Below are 14,755 nucleotides of genomic sequence, written 5' to 3' on the forward strand. Positions count from 1 at the left end.
CAAATTTACCATTAAGTTGCTCTTGGTCATAAAAGGGTCTCTGGTTTGGGCTTGTATTTGATTGATTCCAACTCACTGACTGAAGACAAGGTGTGCAGCAGGTAATTCGATGGTGCCAAAAGCATGGGCCAGGTTACTGGAAATAGAAGACTGCTAATATTCTATTTGTTTTGATGCATTCTCTTCTTTGTGGGATCTCAGTGTTTGAAAAAATACTTCTAAACAATCCGGTATTCCTGCCAAGGGTTATAGGTAGGGAGTTTCGAAAGACGTTTGTTTTACACACTTTTTTATGGGTAGTTTTAGCTAATGGCGCTTTTAGATCCCAGTCCACCGCAGAAGTTGTCTGCATTGCTGCTCTATCGACAGGGGCTTCCTCAGAGGTCGTCTTGCATAGCCTAGTCGGAATTTTGTTTCGTAATCTGAAGTTTTCATATATAATGAAATATATTAGTGTGGTGCATGCATGTCTTTTTTTCTTTCAATTTGGTTAAAATACTAGTACTTAACCGGAAAAGAATTTCATCAGCTGTGTTAAGTTATAAGAATGATGTGATTTTTTTCTTCAGTCAACAGCTAATATTGAGATAGGTTAGTGAGTAGAGGCTATACACCTGGATAGCCTCATTCCCTGAAGAAGATGTCCTGATAGACATCGAAATATTGGAGGTAAAACCTATCTCAATATTAGCTATTGACTGAAGAAAAATCACATCATTCTTAGTACTTAGCCGATTTTTGATAGATTATCTATTCACATTCCATCAAGTCTATTCTAATAATGGGTTTATTTATTTTATCATTACATTTCACATCATGGTAGACTGGTATAGTATGCTAAGGTCGTTTTATATGGTTTTTGGATTCATATAATTAATAGATCCAAGATGACAGCTGACCGTGAGGGCAGAGGTAATGCCCGTACAGTTTGCAGATAACATGTACTGTTGGTGTGATTCTCGTAAATGACTATTACTTTATTTGTATATATGCCAGTTCGATTTGCATTATTATCGTCATTTCTCTGATGCTAGAGATTAAGCACGCACAAGCGCGTGCACACGCACACGCACACACACGCTACAACAATCTGCTAAGGTACCGATTGCAGCAGAGATGATAATTTCTTTTCCCCTCCAGATGGCGCTATAGAACGGTTTGGTTTGTCAAACCTGGCAAAAACTGCTCATATTGCAGCATGCAGTAGACCATATAAGGATAGCCAGTGACCTACATTATGTCATTTTACTTTGGGGTGTGTAAGGTTGTGAAACTTAATTTAATTAATTTATTTTAGTGTATTTTGAAATATGCGGGAAACAAAAGCTTCCTATATATTACTATTTTAGTACATTGTTAATGAAATTTTGTCTGTCAAATTATGGTACTTGATAAAGAGAAAGGGCGGTCACCTAGCCTTTCCTGCCTTCTACCCCGATGGATCATTTGAAACGTGAAGCCTTGAAAGAGATGTCACTTCTTCTTCTTCAGTTCTGAGTGACCAGGGTGTGGATGCTAGGCGGTCAGGATACCAAGTATATGGATATTTCAGTTTTAACCGATTCAACGAAACGTTCTAAGACAGTGGTTTTAGGTATTTTTCGAAAACGCATATTTGATGCATTTTAAGAGCGGGTTTGACGCCTGCATGTTGTTCACTGGGTTTTGCCATCCATCATTATTTTCCCCACGTGATATTTTGTGTCCTCCATGCCTCCTTTATTTCATCACGTACCTCATGACAGTGAAAATTGCAGTTGTACCTCATGTTAACTACGCAGAATTTTAAACTACATCGGTAAAATTAGTTGTGGCAGTAAATTTTTACTTACGAAATAGACACGATGGGGAAAATTCTGTGGTATGGCTCTTTTCGAATTTTGGTTGTTGAAATTTTGTAATTGGTTTTAATACGATTGTGTCAAAATTATAGAACAGCAAAATAGTCATAATTGAAAATTAAAGAACAGGATAACGGATTACTGATAAACTTCCATTTCTAATTTTGGCATGATTTCACAAATAATACTAAAACGTAATATTTCGATCCATTGAAGTATGTGACCTATTTAATAGTTACACACTGCTTTCTGCGTGACTGATTATGAAAGCAGACATTTTCAAGGCATATGGAGCGAAATGCTAGCGCCAGTTTGCAAGTAATGTTTGAACGTAATTTTGATATTTCTCATTTATAGCTAATGTCAATATCACGTTGTCTAATCAAAAAGCCCCGCCCAAAGCAATTTACCATGATTCTTTAACTTCCAATGTTAAAGCCTCTCGTTAAAAAATTAAATAGCAGCATATTTAACACTGCGTAGTCATTAGTAACAAAATTTGTTATATTTAACCAAAGAATAAAACCGCCCCTTATGCCTTTAAACATGTCTTACTATAATCATAAGTCTGAGTTTGCCCCCGTGGCGTTTGTAAAACTATTTGCGGTATTCTTCAGCAAGACAGCAAGTTGTGACTTGATATTTACTTCTATGCAAATGTAATGCTCAGAAATACGGAAAACTAGTCCAGGAAAATTCGAAAATGATGATATTTAACCTTTTCATGAAAAGAAAAAAAAGCACCTGATCATGTAATTTTGCTCATTTGGTGATTTATGTTACGTCCTTTAAAGTGGTTTGAAGAGAAATAAAACGTACTGAAGCAGTCTTAAGTTATTGATCTTACAAATTGAACATAATCAATTCAAACAATTTTCAAAATTATTTAATGCTTAATTGACAAAATTCTATCAAAAAATCAAAAACTTTCATATTTTTTATTTTCTAAATGGCGAACATTTCACTCGTCACCTGGACCATAGCATTTACAATATTTTCTCTCGCTTCGAACTCCCGGAATTAAATTTTTGATTTTGAAGGCATGCAATGCGGTTTAGACCTTTAATAAAGCAATTAATTATTATTATTTTTTGGAAATTTCAGCAATTTTCCTTTTAGGTTTACTTTATCCAAAAACCGTTTCGAAAACTACGATCGTTTGGGGTTCCAAATTTGTATAATTCTATCGCCAAGTGTGAAATCACACGTCTTCATCTCCACAGCGAGGGTGACTCAAAATCTAGTTACTTAATACCTCGTATCTGTAAAATCTTTTTAAGCTTGAAAACTTGCTGTCTTGTCGAGTGAAAAGTGTTATTTTACGGACCACAATCGATCATTTTGTTTGAGTAATGGAGTATATAAAGTACACACATTTAAGGCTCAATTTGCGATAATTACATGTAGTTGCAAACTGATTTGGCTAATCCAAGTCTACCTGTTAAACTGTGCATTAAAAGAACATGAGTATACTAAACGATTTTTGTTATTTATCTAAATTTGCTCTTCTTGATTGTAATCTTCATATTACTTATTTTTTCTTAAGTTTAGGTGAGTAGTATATGCAATATATATATATATATATATATTTTTTTTTTGTAATTATTTGTTAATTATGGATTGCTTTTGTGGCATAAATTTGTTGAACAGATCTCACTTTTGCATAAAGATGAAGGGAAAAGTCAGGTGATCCAAAGTTTCCCATTTTCAAAACTCTGCTGCTTTTTAACAATTCTTTCTCGGCAGCGTCTTCAGTATATCGAGCAGCAGATGTATAAATGATGTTTATGCTCTCGTATGAGAACATCATTTATGTTCAAACAAGTTACAAACCATTTGTTACAATTTTTTTTTTACTTTAAAATAGAAATGTAAGGTGGTGTAAGTTCATGTAATACCATGATTTGTCCTTCCATTTTGTCTAGGTTTGTTAATTACACATGTTGCAATTGCTAAATGTTTTTTTTTTTTTTTTTTTTTGATAATCAATGTCTCTAGGGGATTTTGTTAACATTCCCCATTCAAGTGTATCTCTTGTAGTTTGAATTTTGTAATTTTGTAATTTGAAAGTATCGGTTGTTGAGATTTATTTCACAACGGCTTTTGGCAATTACTTGCAAAACATAGTAAAATTGTTTTTTCCTTCCAAGCAATAACTGTCGGAATTTTGTCGTATAAATTGTGAGAAAAATTCACAGCACTTTATAGTTCTTCTGAAACAAAAACAAAGGCAGAAACGTGTTATTCTGAAAGGGTGTCACATTTTGAAAATTCTTGGCAATCTGAAGTATTTTTGCGACTTGTAAAATCAAAATTTATCATGTCAGAGTAAAGCTTTTTTCCTGCTGTGGTGTGGGGTGAGACAGCTACTAGATCTGCCGTTGTTTTTGTTTAAAATGAAATTGTAAAATCTTATTCAAACATTAGTCAAGTAGTTCATTAGATAGTATATTTGTCAAAATTTTGTTATACATATCTGAGCATTCAAAACTGTGATTAAAATATTTTTTAAAAATCTTTAACAAGTGGATGTTTGAAAATATGAGAATACACTAGTGACAGTTTATTTTGCTTCAAATAAAATACTTTACAATTATATGCAAAATGACTTGGCATTTTCATTGGCTCGGTGGAACTCTAAGGGTTGGGGTTCGATTTGAGTACTTGGAACGTATTAGATTCTTTTCCAAAAGGGCTTTTCAAAATTCCCTTTAGTTACTATAAAAGGAAAGTCTACCAGGGGTGGGTGGGCGGGAACACTTAGGAGAGTGGATAGCACGCGAGACTCGGACACAGCAAGACTTGGGTTCGAAACCTGGCGCTTCTAGGTCCCAGCAAATTACCTTTTGCAAAAAAAATCTAAACGAGTAATTCAAACTGCGTCAAGTGGGTCCTAAGACCAAAGAGAAAGGCAAGAAGATTCGGTGGCTCAATAGGTAAGACGGCACAATCGTGAACAGGAGATGATGAGTTCGAGGCGAGCTAGAATAATAAACTTTTTTTAAAGCATTTGTACGTTTATTACTGTCAAAATGAATTATTCACAGCATTAAGCTTTTTACAAAAATAATGAAAATATAGCATTTTTTTCCTCCAAATTAAAGCAAATCAAAAAGGCAGTATATATTTATCTGTATATGAAACAAGTCGAAGATTTTTATGCATTTTGAACATTGTTACTAAAATACAGAATCCTTTGATTTACGAAAAAAAAGTTCAGGATTGTAACATTTGAAAGACTTTGGCAAACACTGATAATGAACAAAATGGATTTTTGACAAATATTACTTTGTCTTCATCGAATTAAATCAAAAACATTTCCGTCCAAATTCAGAGGTTGTAACAATTTTAAAAATGCATATAATCTGCTGTAAGCGCCATTCGTGCACTAATGCACACGCGCATGTAAGCACACCTTGTCCTATGTCGTCTTGTTGAATTTTGCACACGAAATCGAACAGACGCCAAAATTTCTTCATGTTTGTAAGATTCCAGGATGTTTTGCCAATAGATATTTTTGTTTTTGTTTTTGTTTTCTTTGCAATAAATCAGAAAATAAATATCATACAGTGCGTAATTGTGGATGAAAATGTACATTTCCAAACATGGGAATCAGGAGCGACATAAGAACATGGGAAGCTTATATTTACAAGATAATCCAAGTCTTTTCCAAGTTCAGAATAATAATTATGCAAACAAAACTGAAAAGGTTACACAAAAATCAGTATACTACATGTGACTTTTCACATTCACTTAAAATAAACTCTGGTTCTCGGTTTTCAGTGATGACACTAAGCACAAATAACACAGCATGGGAATGCAGGACTGATATCTAACCTAGCCTGTCTTTCTCAATCACCTCTTGCTCCCGAAAATAAATTAAGATGTATGACAATACAAAACAATTTCAATTAGAACGCTCCTATTCACGTTTTAGGCATGTTTTTCACTTGAAAAATTCAAACCAAATGAAGTATTTTAAAAGGTTTATATACACTTTGGTAGATTATCAAACTTAGCGTTTAGAGGAACAAAATAACATTTTAAGATGTTAATTCTGCAAAGTTCTTTAATAAATAACTGACCAAACTGTAAGAATGGACTTAAGTATAACAAATAAAATATTAAATCCTATAATTAATTTTCAAAATTCTATAGATTTTGTTTAAGAATTAAATTATTAATTGGTCACTATCTTTTTGATCAAAATTGACAAAAGTTGACGATCTAAAAATCAATTGAATCCTTTCAGATTACTCATTACCTCCCGAAAATTGGGCATTGGAACAGCTCAAGTGATTTTGAAAATATGGAGTGCAAAAAGCTATGATTAATGTCAGTCCTGCAGAAACATTTTAATAGACAAACGGTATGTAAATGAAGACCATTGTCCGTTTTTTGTTTTTCGACACTTCTGTTTTGTAATAGAAGTCCTAAACGGCATATAAACGATCCCAACCCTGGAAAATTTTTGTAGCCAACTATGGGAACAGCTTTTTTTATCATAAACGGAACAAAGGTTTCAATTCTACTACTGTAATATTAAATTTATTTTTATTTCGGATAGCAATTTTTACCCCAAATTTTAGCTTTTAACTTTGTTTCAGCAAACGAACAATTGATCCCCGACCAGCACTGAAAACACTGAGAACCAGAGGAAGTTAATTCACAGCCACAGTGCCACATTCGTAATTGTTAAAGATCATTACAGTACATGTGGACAATTCTGCAGTAACGTGGGCACATTTTGCCAGTTAATGTTGGGATTTCTAAGGCGTTTTTTATACGTTTTATTATGAGTGTCTTTAGTTGATTTACATCTATTCCTCTTTTTTCGACTGAAGAAACGATAAATGCAATTAAACGTTTCCTACATACATTTAACGTAATGCGGTTGCAGTGCCTTTCCTTCCCAGAAGTCAACATCATTTAAAATGAATAAGTAATTTTCAAGTTTACAGCGAGGTGTCAAGTTGCAGATTTGCCCACACATATTTTCAGTGACAAATAGAAAACATTTCTCTTCTTGGAAATTAATATATGATAATTTTAAAACAATCATTTTATCATTCTATACAGACATTATTTCTGTTAAATGGGAACTTCAAATCTAACGCTTCAGGTTTCTTAACACTATGATCATATAGAGCACTGTACTACGACATAGTAACATACACGTATGATTACCAGCAAACCAGCATCATGCAGGGCGGATACTTAGTATGGATTTAATTTTTATGAGAAGTTTCAAAAATTAAAAAAAAAAAAAACGAATTTTATTCGTTTTTTAAAGTGATGTTTAATTTGATATGTTTTGAAGCAGAATTTTACGACCAAAAGCAAACATAAAATTCCGTACTAAATGTCGCCCCTGCAAATTGAAATTAACGAGCAGACAAACGTCGGCAATCTTGGCACGGGTGTGTGGCTGTATGTGTTGAACACGAAACGTGTCTTGGAGTAGGACGCTACTGGTATCTTCGTAAACGCTACTAAGAGTCACTAAAATGAAAGGAATTAATTCATATTCATGAAACAATGTCTTAAAATCTGATAAAGCTGTACATGTTCATTACAGCAATTCGTGTCAGTATCCTTAGCGTTATAATTAACAAATTACAGTAAAGCTTCAAAATTATTTAAATTATATATATTGAACCCTCATGGAAAGCTAATGGTGTCAGAAACAAAAGGATGCCCAAAAGATTTAAGAAAAGGATCCTTCACGTCAGTTAGATGTCCCCATGGTCATTATGCCTAGGGTGCGCCATTTCGGGAAAATATCGTCACTGCAAAACCTATAAGAAATGCTATGTACAACACATTTTCTATATCTGTAGGGAACTTACGCGATTCTAGTACTGCTGCCGGTTTCGGTGGCATCATTTTGGCCTACATGTGGCAGTAGCAGTAAAATGGCATGAAACATCCTTCTTCTCCATCTTCTACTGACCTACTGACCATGGTCCTATCTGAGCACCTCTCACCAACACGCTCACCTGATTCACATAATGATAAAGAGGTCACCTACTTTCCGCGCGGACGCTTCGGTTTGAATTATAGTGTTTTATGAGAAGGCACCATAAGTATACACACAATTTCTAAAATGGAAAGACTTTGGTACTGTACCTATCTATTGTGTATGATGTAGCTAAGTCAAATTAATATAAACTTTGACTTTAATAATAATAAAAATGCTAGCAGCTAGCCGTGTTCTAAGAAAATTAGTGTTTCAAATACATTGAGAATTTTGAACAGTTACGTCAATCTAATATTGTCTTTCTTACCAAATATTCAAAAATTGAAATAATGTATAATTCTGGTCTGGTGGTTTGAATAAACAACATACTACCCAACATTTGCATGAATATGAGTACAAGTAGGATATCAAAAATACTGCACTATCACCAGTCAAAGCATAAGGTTTCTAAATAATACGTGTTTTAATATTTTTTAAGATAAATAACTTGAGCATCAAAAATATACAAACACGCGAAAAAAAGCAGTTTTCTACTAGTTTAATCCACCGGTCTAAAAATAACGCCGAGTTGCCAGAAAGAAAAATAATTGTCCATCAACAAAATGTCATTTGCAACCGATAGGTGGCAGCACGATCAACAGTGCAATCCTATGTCATGGCAAATGCTCGATTTCTCTTTCACTAACTCACTTTATTTTTTAACTATTCTGTAAGCTTTGGTCTGGCAGGATCAAGGTTGCCAAACCTAACTAGGAAAAGAAGAAATAAAAGAAAAAAAGAAAAGAAAAACGACACAGAGCTAGAAATCATATCGTGAAACACTTAGAACTTAAAATGAACTGACTGAAACTAACCTTATGAAATCAGTACTGGGGATGTACGGTACACAGAAAACATTTCTAATACAGAAAAAGTAAAAATGAAAATAATGAAAAATTAAAGAAATACTTTTATGCTACCTTTTTCGGGCAATATGTTTGACTTAGGTAACCTTTTTTATTTACATGTAAGGTGGGCACATTAAATGCTGAGAAAAACATGTCCTGAACTGGATTTGAAGCACATTTTGAGAAAGGAAAATGGGATGTACGCGGCGGGGTAGACTAACCCGGATGCACCCGAGATTTACGGAGTTGGATTCTTTATAAAGCTTTTTTTATAAAACCTATTAAAATAGGCTAGGGTATTTGTTGGTCGTTTGTGGAGATGGGCCTGTGGTTCTGTAAAACTGCCAGATATTCTTAGTAGCAGATCGTATATTAAATACCGTACATTACATGTATATTAAGACGAATTAGATTGCTAGATTCCCCAACGAGAAATAGTTTTCAGACAAAAACACATTTGCCTTCTTAATTTTGAGTTTGGCTCTGAATAACAGAATTTGAAGTTAATGATATATCACCTATAGCGGAAATGTTCTTAATTACCAAAGTTTTATCTCGGCCCATGAGCAGAGATGTCATAAGAATAAGGGACCATTCCCAGGCCATATCGTACTAACTGTGGATCGATCTATCTCCAAGGGGATTCTTGCTAAATTGCAGTCATCTTAAGCGGCTTAGATGTCTGTCACACCTACTAAGCTGCTAGGATGTAATTAATCATCGTTTAGCAGCTTTAGTAGGCGTGCCAGACATGTAAGCCGCTTAAGCTTAAAGCAATTTAGCGAGAAACCCCTTGGAGATGGATTGATACTGTTAGATCTATCTAGGGATGGGAACCCAGTCCAAACGTAAAATAGTCCCTGGTCTTGAGTCCCGTTTAGGCTGGGTGAACAGTACCCATACTATTAATGCATGCGAGGCTAATGTGCTAAACCTTAGCGTGTTCCCTTGCTTTACCTCCTTTTGCGTAACGGAGGTTGGCGAAAAACAGGTTGTAGGTAGCAATTTCACAGAAAGCTTCTATTTCTAAAAAGTGACCTTTTTATCTCCTTAATTAACCCCATTTTGAGAGATGTTAAACATGTAAAACATACTTTACATTTTGATTCAAAGTGGATCTTTTCGGCCAGAAGACCGATTCTATCTATCCACCTCCCCTCTCTGAAACCCCCTTGCCTCCAGCACTGGGCCCGAAATAATGCGACAACTACTTTTTATGCAGGTCATGCGCAGGTCATGGTACATGGACTTGCCCAATTTTTTGGAATCATTTATGCATTAATCTGCCGCGCCTCACAGCGTTCGCAAATAAAAGTCGCGCTTTTTGGAACGAAGAATTAAATCGCTAGCTTGACTTACTGGATTCATCCGAATTTGAGGTTCTCCTTCGATTCTCTCAGATGATGCTGCGCACTTGCCTGTTTGTCGTCTTTTGTGTCGCTATGCTCATCGATAACGCAAGTAAGTTCGACTATAGTGAGGATCGATAGCATATTCTTTAAGATTTAGTACAGAAACATCAAACGTGCGAGTGAAATTTGACGTTTGAACATTTTGATAGGATTCCACATCATTCCGTTCTTCTAGGAAAAAAAATTAAAGATAATTACTTTTTTCTTTACTTTGTCTTTTAAATTCGAACAAATTTTGGTATGTATAAAAATGTAATATTTTCCTTTTAAATAGGCAATACATGTGTACCAAAGCCAATCTTAGTTTAAAAGCTATTCCCATGAAAAAAATCTATTTTAATATGAAGTCCAGGTTTATACGTGTACTACCTACCAAAAGTATCCTCTCCAAATGAATGTTAGGGTTTGGAATTCAACGTGATGTCACAAACTGTGTTCTTTCAAAACCCATTTTCAAGATTAAATTGACTCCAAAATGAGAAGTAATCATAGTCATTACAACTTTAATATTGTTGACGGCGCCAAAAATAGTAATAATAATAAATTAAATATAAAGTAAATTTGTTTTCTCGCCAAAGTTCTGGGATGATTAATTTAAGCAGGGTAACTATAAATGGGACAGTATGATTCTTTTTGCTATACAAACCACAGAAAATTCACCCACCTTTTTGTAGTGCTATATATTAATACTGACATTGTAATTTGTAGGTTCTTACGCATAGGCCCATGGTGTACACATAATTTTGATATTGCGGACAATGCGCATCATTTAAATGAGTCAAAACTGTTTTTTACTTTCAATAATAAGCATTTTAATACAATAATTTTGGTGGTAATGCATTGCATTTACTTTCAGGAAGCGTAGTAATTTTGGGTAACTGTATACAGGATCCCAATTATTGTTCCCAGTGTTCTGGGGGCAACGCTGGTTACTGCTGCCAGGGATGCGCCACTCCATCAACAGCTTCGTTTGGAACCTTCTTCTTGTGCCAATGTCCTACCGCTCCTCCTGTAGTGGTGAGTGTTTTAATCAACCCATAACTGAACGGGATTCGGCAAGTAAAGATTTTTTTGCCTTATCCGCTCAGATAATGGGCACTAAGCAGTTGTTTTGTGTTGTGTGATATTGCTGTTGCATCAAAAGTACGTCGGTGAGAATTTGCTAATTTGAGCTGATGATGTTTCAGCATCGTTTTGTGGGTTAAAAATTGTAATATTGCTTTCAAACAGATCGCCCTCACTTGTAAAGCTAACAACACTCTATTATAGGCCTATGCAATTACAACAATGTGTACAACAAACTGGTGCCATGAAATTTCCTTGTAAGGCTTCTGATTTTGTCAGGAAAGAAGCGAACTAATCCCTTTGTTTCATATAGTATCTGTATAAACAGGGGGTTGTATCTCCTCATCGAAACGCTTTTAAGTCAAACACTGTCACCAGATCATAGTTCACGCCTACCCTCTACCAGGGCGACAGATAGATTTTTTACAGATATTCACAGATATGTCTCTAGATAGATAGACGGTCATTTTGGTCTGTAGTCACCCTGTTGAAAAATCTTGACTACAGACCAAAATGACCGTCTATCTATCTAGACACATATCTGTGAATATCTGTAAAAATCTATCTATCGCCCTGGTAGAGGGTAGTTCTCGCCCTAGTCGTCAGTGATGCCAATTTTGATAATAAGATCTTACTAATTTACAGAGTTACGTGGGAAACCACCCACTACCTCACGCCATTTTGCAAATCAGTAATATGGACGATTAACGCAAAATGTGCAGAAGCACGTGTGTGGTGCATACAGCAAGGAGAGGGATATTCGTGCTTTAATGTGTTTATTTTTATTGCACTGATATCAAGATAAAATTTCCACATAAAGGAAACAGAAAAAAGGTTTTTTTACCTAATATATGCCTTCATATCACGTATCAAACCGCCTTAAATCTTGCGCACATGGTGAGATGCGTGCTAAGCTACCAGCCTGGTGAGGTTAGTGCCCATTTGGTCGCACTCACTATTGGTGTGGTTCGCACTTCATACAGTCCGAAATGAAGTAGAAATCCACAAAATTAAAATGGTTGATTTTGAGTTATAAGGGGAATTGTTGAATGGGATTTCTCTCCAATATCTTTAGCATTTAGCCAACAAGTTTCTGTAAAACAAAATGCATTTCAAGAATTCATAATTCACTCAACTCTTGAAAGACCAGTAGATCAGCTGGTGACTCACCGTATGCACCAAACTCAATATGGCTGGTCGTGAGATAAGTTCCAAAACAGGATGTGGAACAGGATCTGTTGATTACATCTTTTATTTGATTTTAATTTGACCATGCGATTTCTCTGAATGTTTTTACATCCATAGACACTACGCAATTTAGATAAGCAATTTAAATATTGCTGCAGTGTTCAAATTGTGGGAGACCGAAAATGGTCTATAACATGACACGGCTATTTGTTGAAGAACGTGTAACCATTTTCTAACTATTCCTGACAGCAGACGACCTTGTTTTAATCTGATAAATGGCTAATAACAGTGACATTAAACGTTACGTTACAGGATTCACCTCTTTATTGGGAATGTTAACGCACATAAAACTCATCCATTAACTGGTCCTGAAAAGGGCAACTTACAAGAGGCATTGGAAAACATCCAAAGAATTTTAGGGATTTTCTGATAGTGCGCCACATTTTTGTTAACGTCATGCATCCTTTATCGATTGTGTTCATAAACTTATACATCTATGAGCGCATTCCGAATAGCGGACTAACAGACCCGTGGATCAAATATGGCGACCCACTAAAAAGCTTGCCGCTTAATTCCCAATTAGATACTGAATAGATTCCACGCGGTAATTATGCAGCAAGCCTTCAAGTTGGCGACCATATTTAATCGGCGGATCTGTTCAGGGGCGGATCCAGAAATTTTTTCTGGCGGTCTTTCAAATTATCTTTGTTGATCCATCCCCCATTTTTGACCGTCTTATGACAGAAAATTCAGATACCCGTCAATGTTAACTTGAAAACATGACCAGCTTCCGGAAGACCCAGAAGACGGCCTCAATCTGCCCCTGCTGTTAGTCTGCTAATCTGAAAGCGCTCTTTCTGACATTCTGTTAACAGGGTACCTGCCAGACTGAGAGCACCACTCCCCAGTGTGGCCAGTGTAACCCGCAGGCACGCAGCACTATCAACGGCCACTACATGTGCTGCTGTACCCCCAACCAATGGATAAGTATCACGATGTTTGGAACCATAATTAACTGCCAGTGTAATTCCAATCCCAATTAGACGGAAATGACAGAGGCTTTTCTTACTTTTACTTCTGTAAGAATACCAGCATCAGAGGAAACTACTGTATGCAGTCAATGACATAATACCAAGTTTTTTTTATATGATTCAATTCATTTCTGTACTGGAACATAGATTAACATGACCTTCAACAATATAATAATATAATAATAATGATACATAATATATATAATAATTTGATACAGTATGTTAATGAGCAAGTATCTTTATATAATGAACAGATGTACTAGTTAAATTACTAATAAAATGTTCTGAATAAGTGGAAAGTACAACTTCTTGGAATGTTTGCAGATGTATCATTAACACAGCATACATTGACAAATATATGTAACATAACACAGCGTAATTAAAATTTGCAAAGCAATTTCTTCACTTCTTTTCTTGAAAGATTTCAATATAATATTGGAAAGGGAGACAAAATGATCTTTGTTGGCAGCACTGTTAAACACTAATATCATTTACAATTTGGTGACCTTGAGATAAAATCTCAAGGTCAGTAGGTCTGTTTCATACATTGGGCATTGAAGTATAAAAATTAATGGCATTCATCTTCAGTCGGCCTTTGGGTACACGGGCGACAGATTCTGTCACACCTTCAGTGGTCGTTTTGTCTCTGTTTGAAAAGTGTGATGAAGTTTTTTGGAGGTGACTGACTATGCCACACATGATATAATTGTTATACCGGTAGATGCATTTTGTGAATCACACTCCCGTGTTTTTAATTTCCGGATTAATAAACTACATTAGAGCGATCAAAGCATGTACAAATGAAATGTCACTAACCCCATCACGTTTTCGAGAACACGAGATTGTCGGAAGGTATTCCAGTTGGGGGGGGGGGGGGGGGGGGTAAAAGTGCCACAGTTGACGGACTTTATCCTGGAACAGGGGCGGATCCAGAGATATTTTCTGACAGTCTTCCAAGTTTTCTTTGTTGATCCATCCTCCAATTCTTCCGACAGATATAAAGCCGGTGTAACGTGACAGAGTCCCCCATGACAGAGAGTCCGCTTCCCATTCATTTATACAGGAAAACCTCGCCCTAAATTTTGACCCACTTAGGTCAGACTAACCCTAACCATTTTAACTAAATAAAGGGCGGACTTTCTGTTAAACAGACACAATTAATTCGAAAACAATTTTGATAAGAAGACACTTAGGCCGTATTCCCAGACATTAAGATCGATCTATCCCCGTGGGGAGTCTCACTAGATTACTGTCAGATAATACGGCTTAAATGTCCGTCCCGCCTACTACAAGCTGTAAGGGGGTAATTAACTTTCGTGCCCGCTCGGCTGACAGCTATTTAGCGTGAACC

The 14,755-nt window shown here is 35.7% G+C and overlaps 1 protein-coding gene across 1 annotated transcript; it reads left to right on the plus strand.

The window, feature by feature from the left end:
* Nucleotides 1-10,011: 10,011 nt before the first annotated feature.
* LOC106172455 (uncharacterized) lies at nt 10,012-13,801 on the plus strand. Its single transcript, XM_013553181.2, has 3 exons — nt 10,012-10,169; nt 10,977-11,137; nt 13,249-13,801. The coding sequence occupies exons 1-3, from the start codon at nt 10,109-10,111 to the stop codon at nt 13,414-13,416; spliced, it is 390 nt and encodes a 129-aa protein (XP_013408635.2). The 5' UTR covers nt 10,012-10,108; the 3' UTR covers nt 13,417-13,801.
* Nucleotides 13,802-14,755: the final 954 nt, after the last annotated feature.

Source organism: Lingula anatina, chromosome 4 (assembly GCF_051362555.1).
Source record: "Lingula anatina isolate TDL-2025a chromosome 4, LinAna3.0, whole genome shotgun sequence".
Taxonomy (NCBI): domain Eukaryota; kingdom Metazoa; phylum Brachiopoda; class Lingulata; order Lingulida; family Lingulidae; genus Lingula; species Lingula anatina.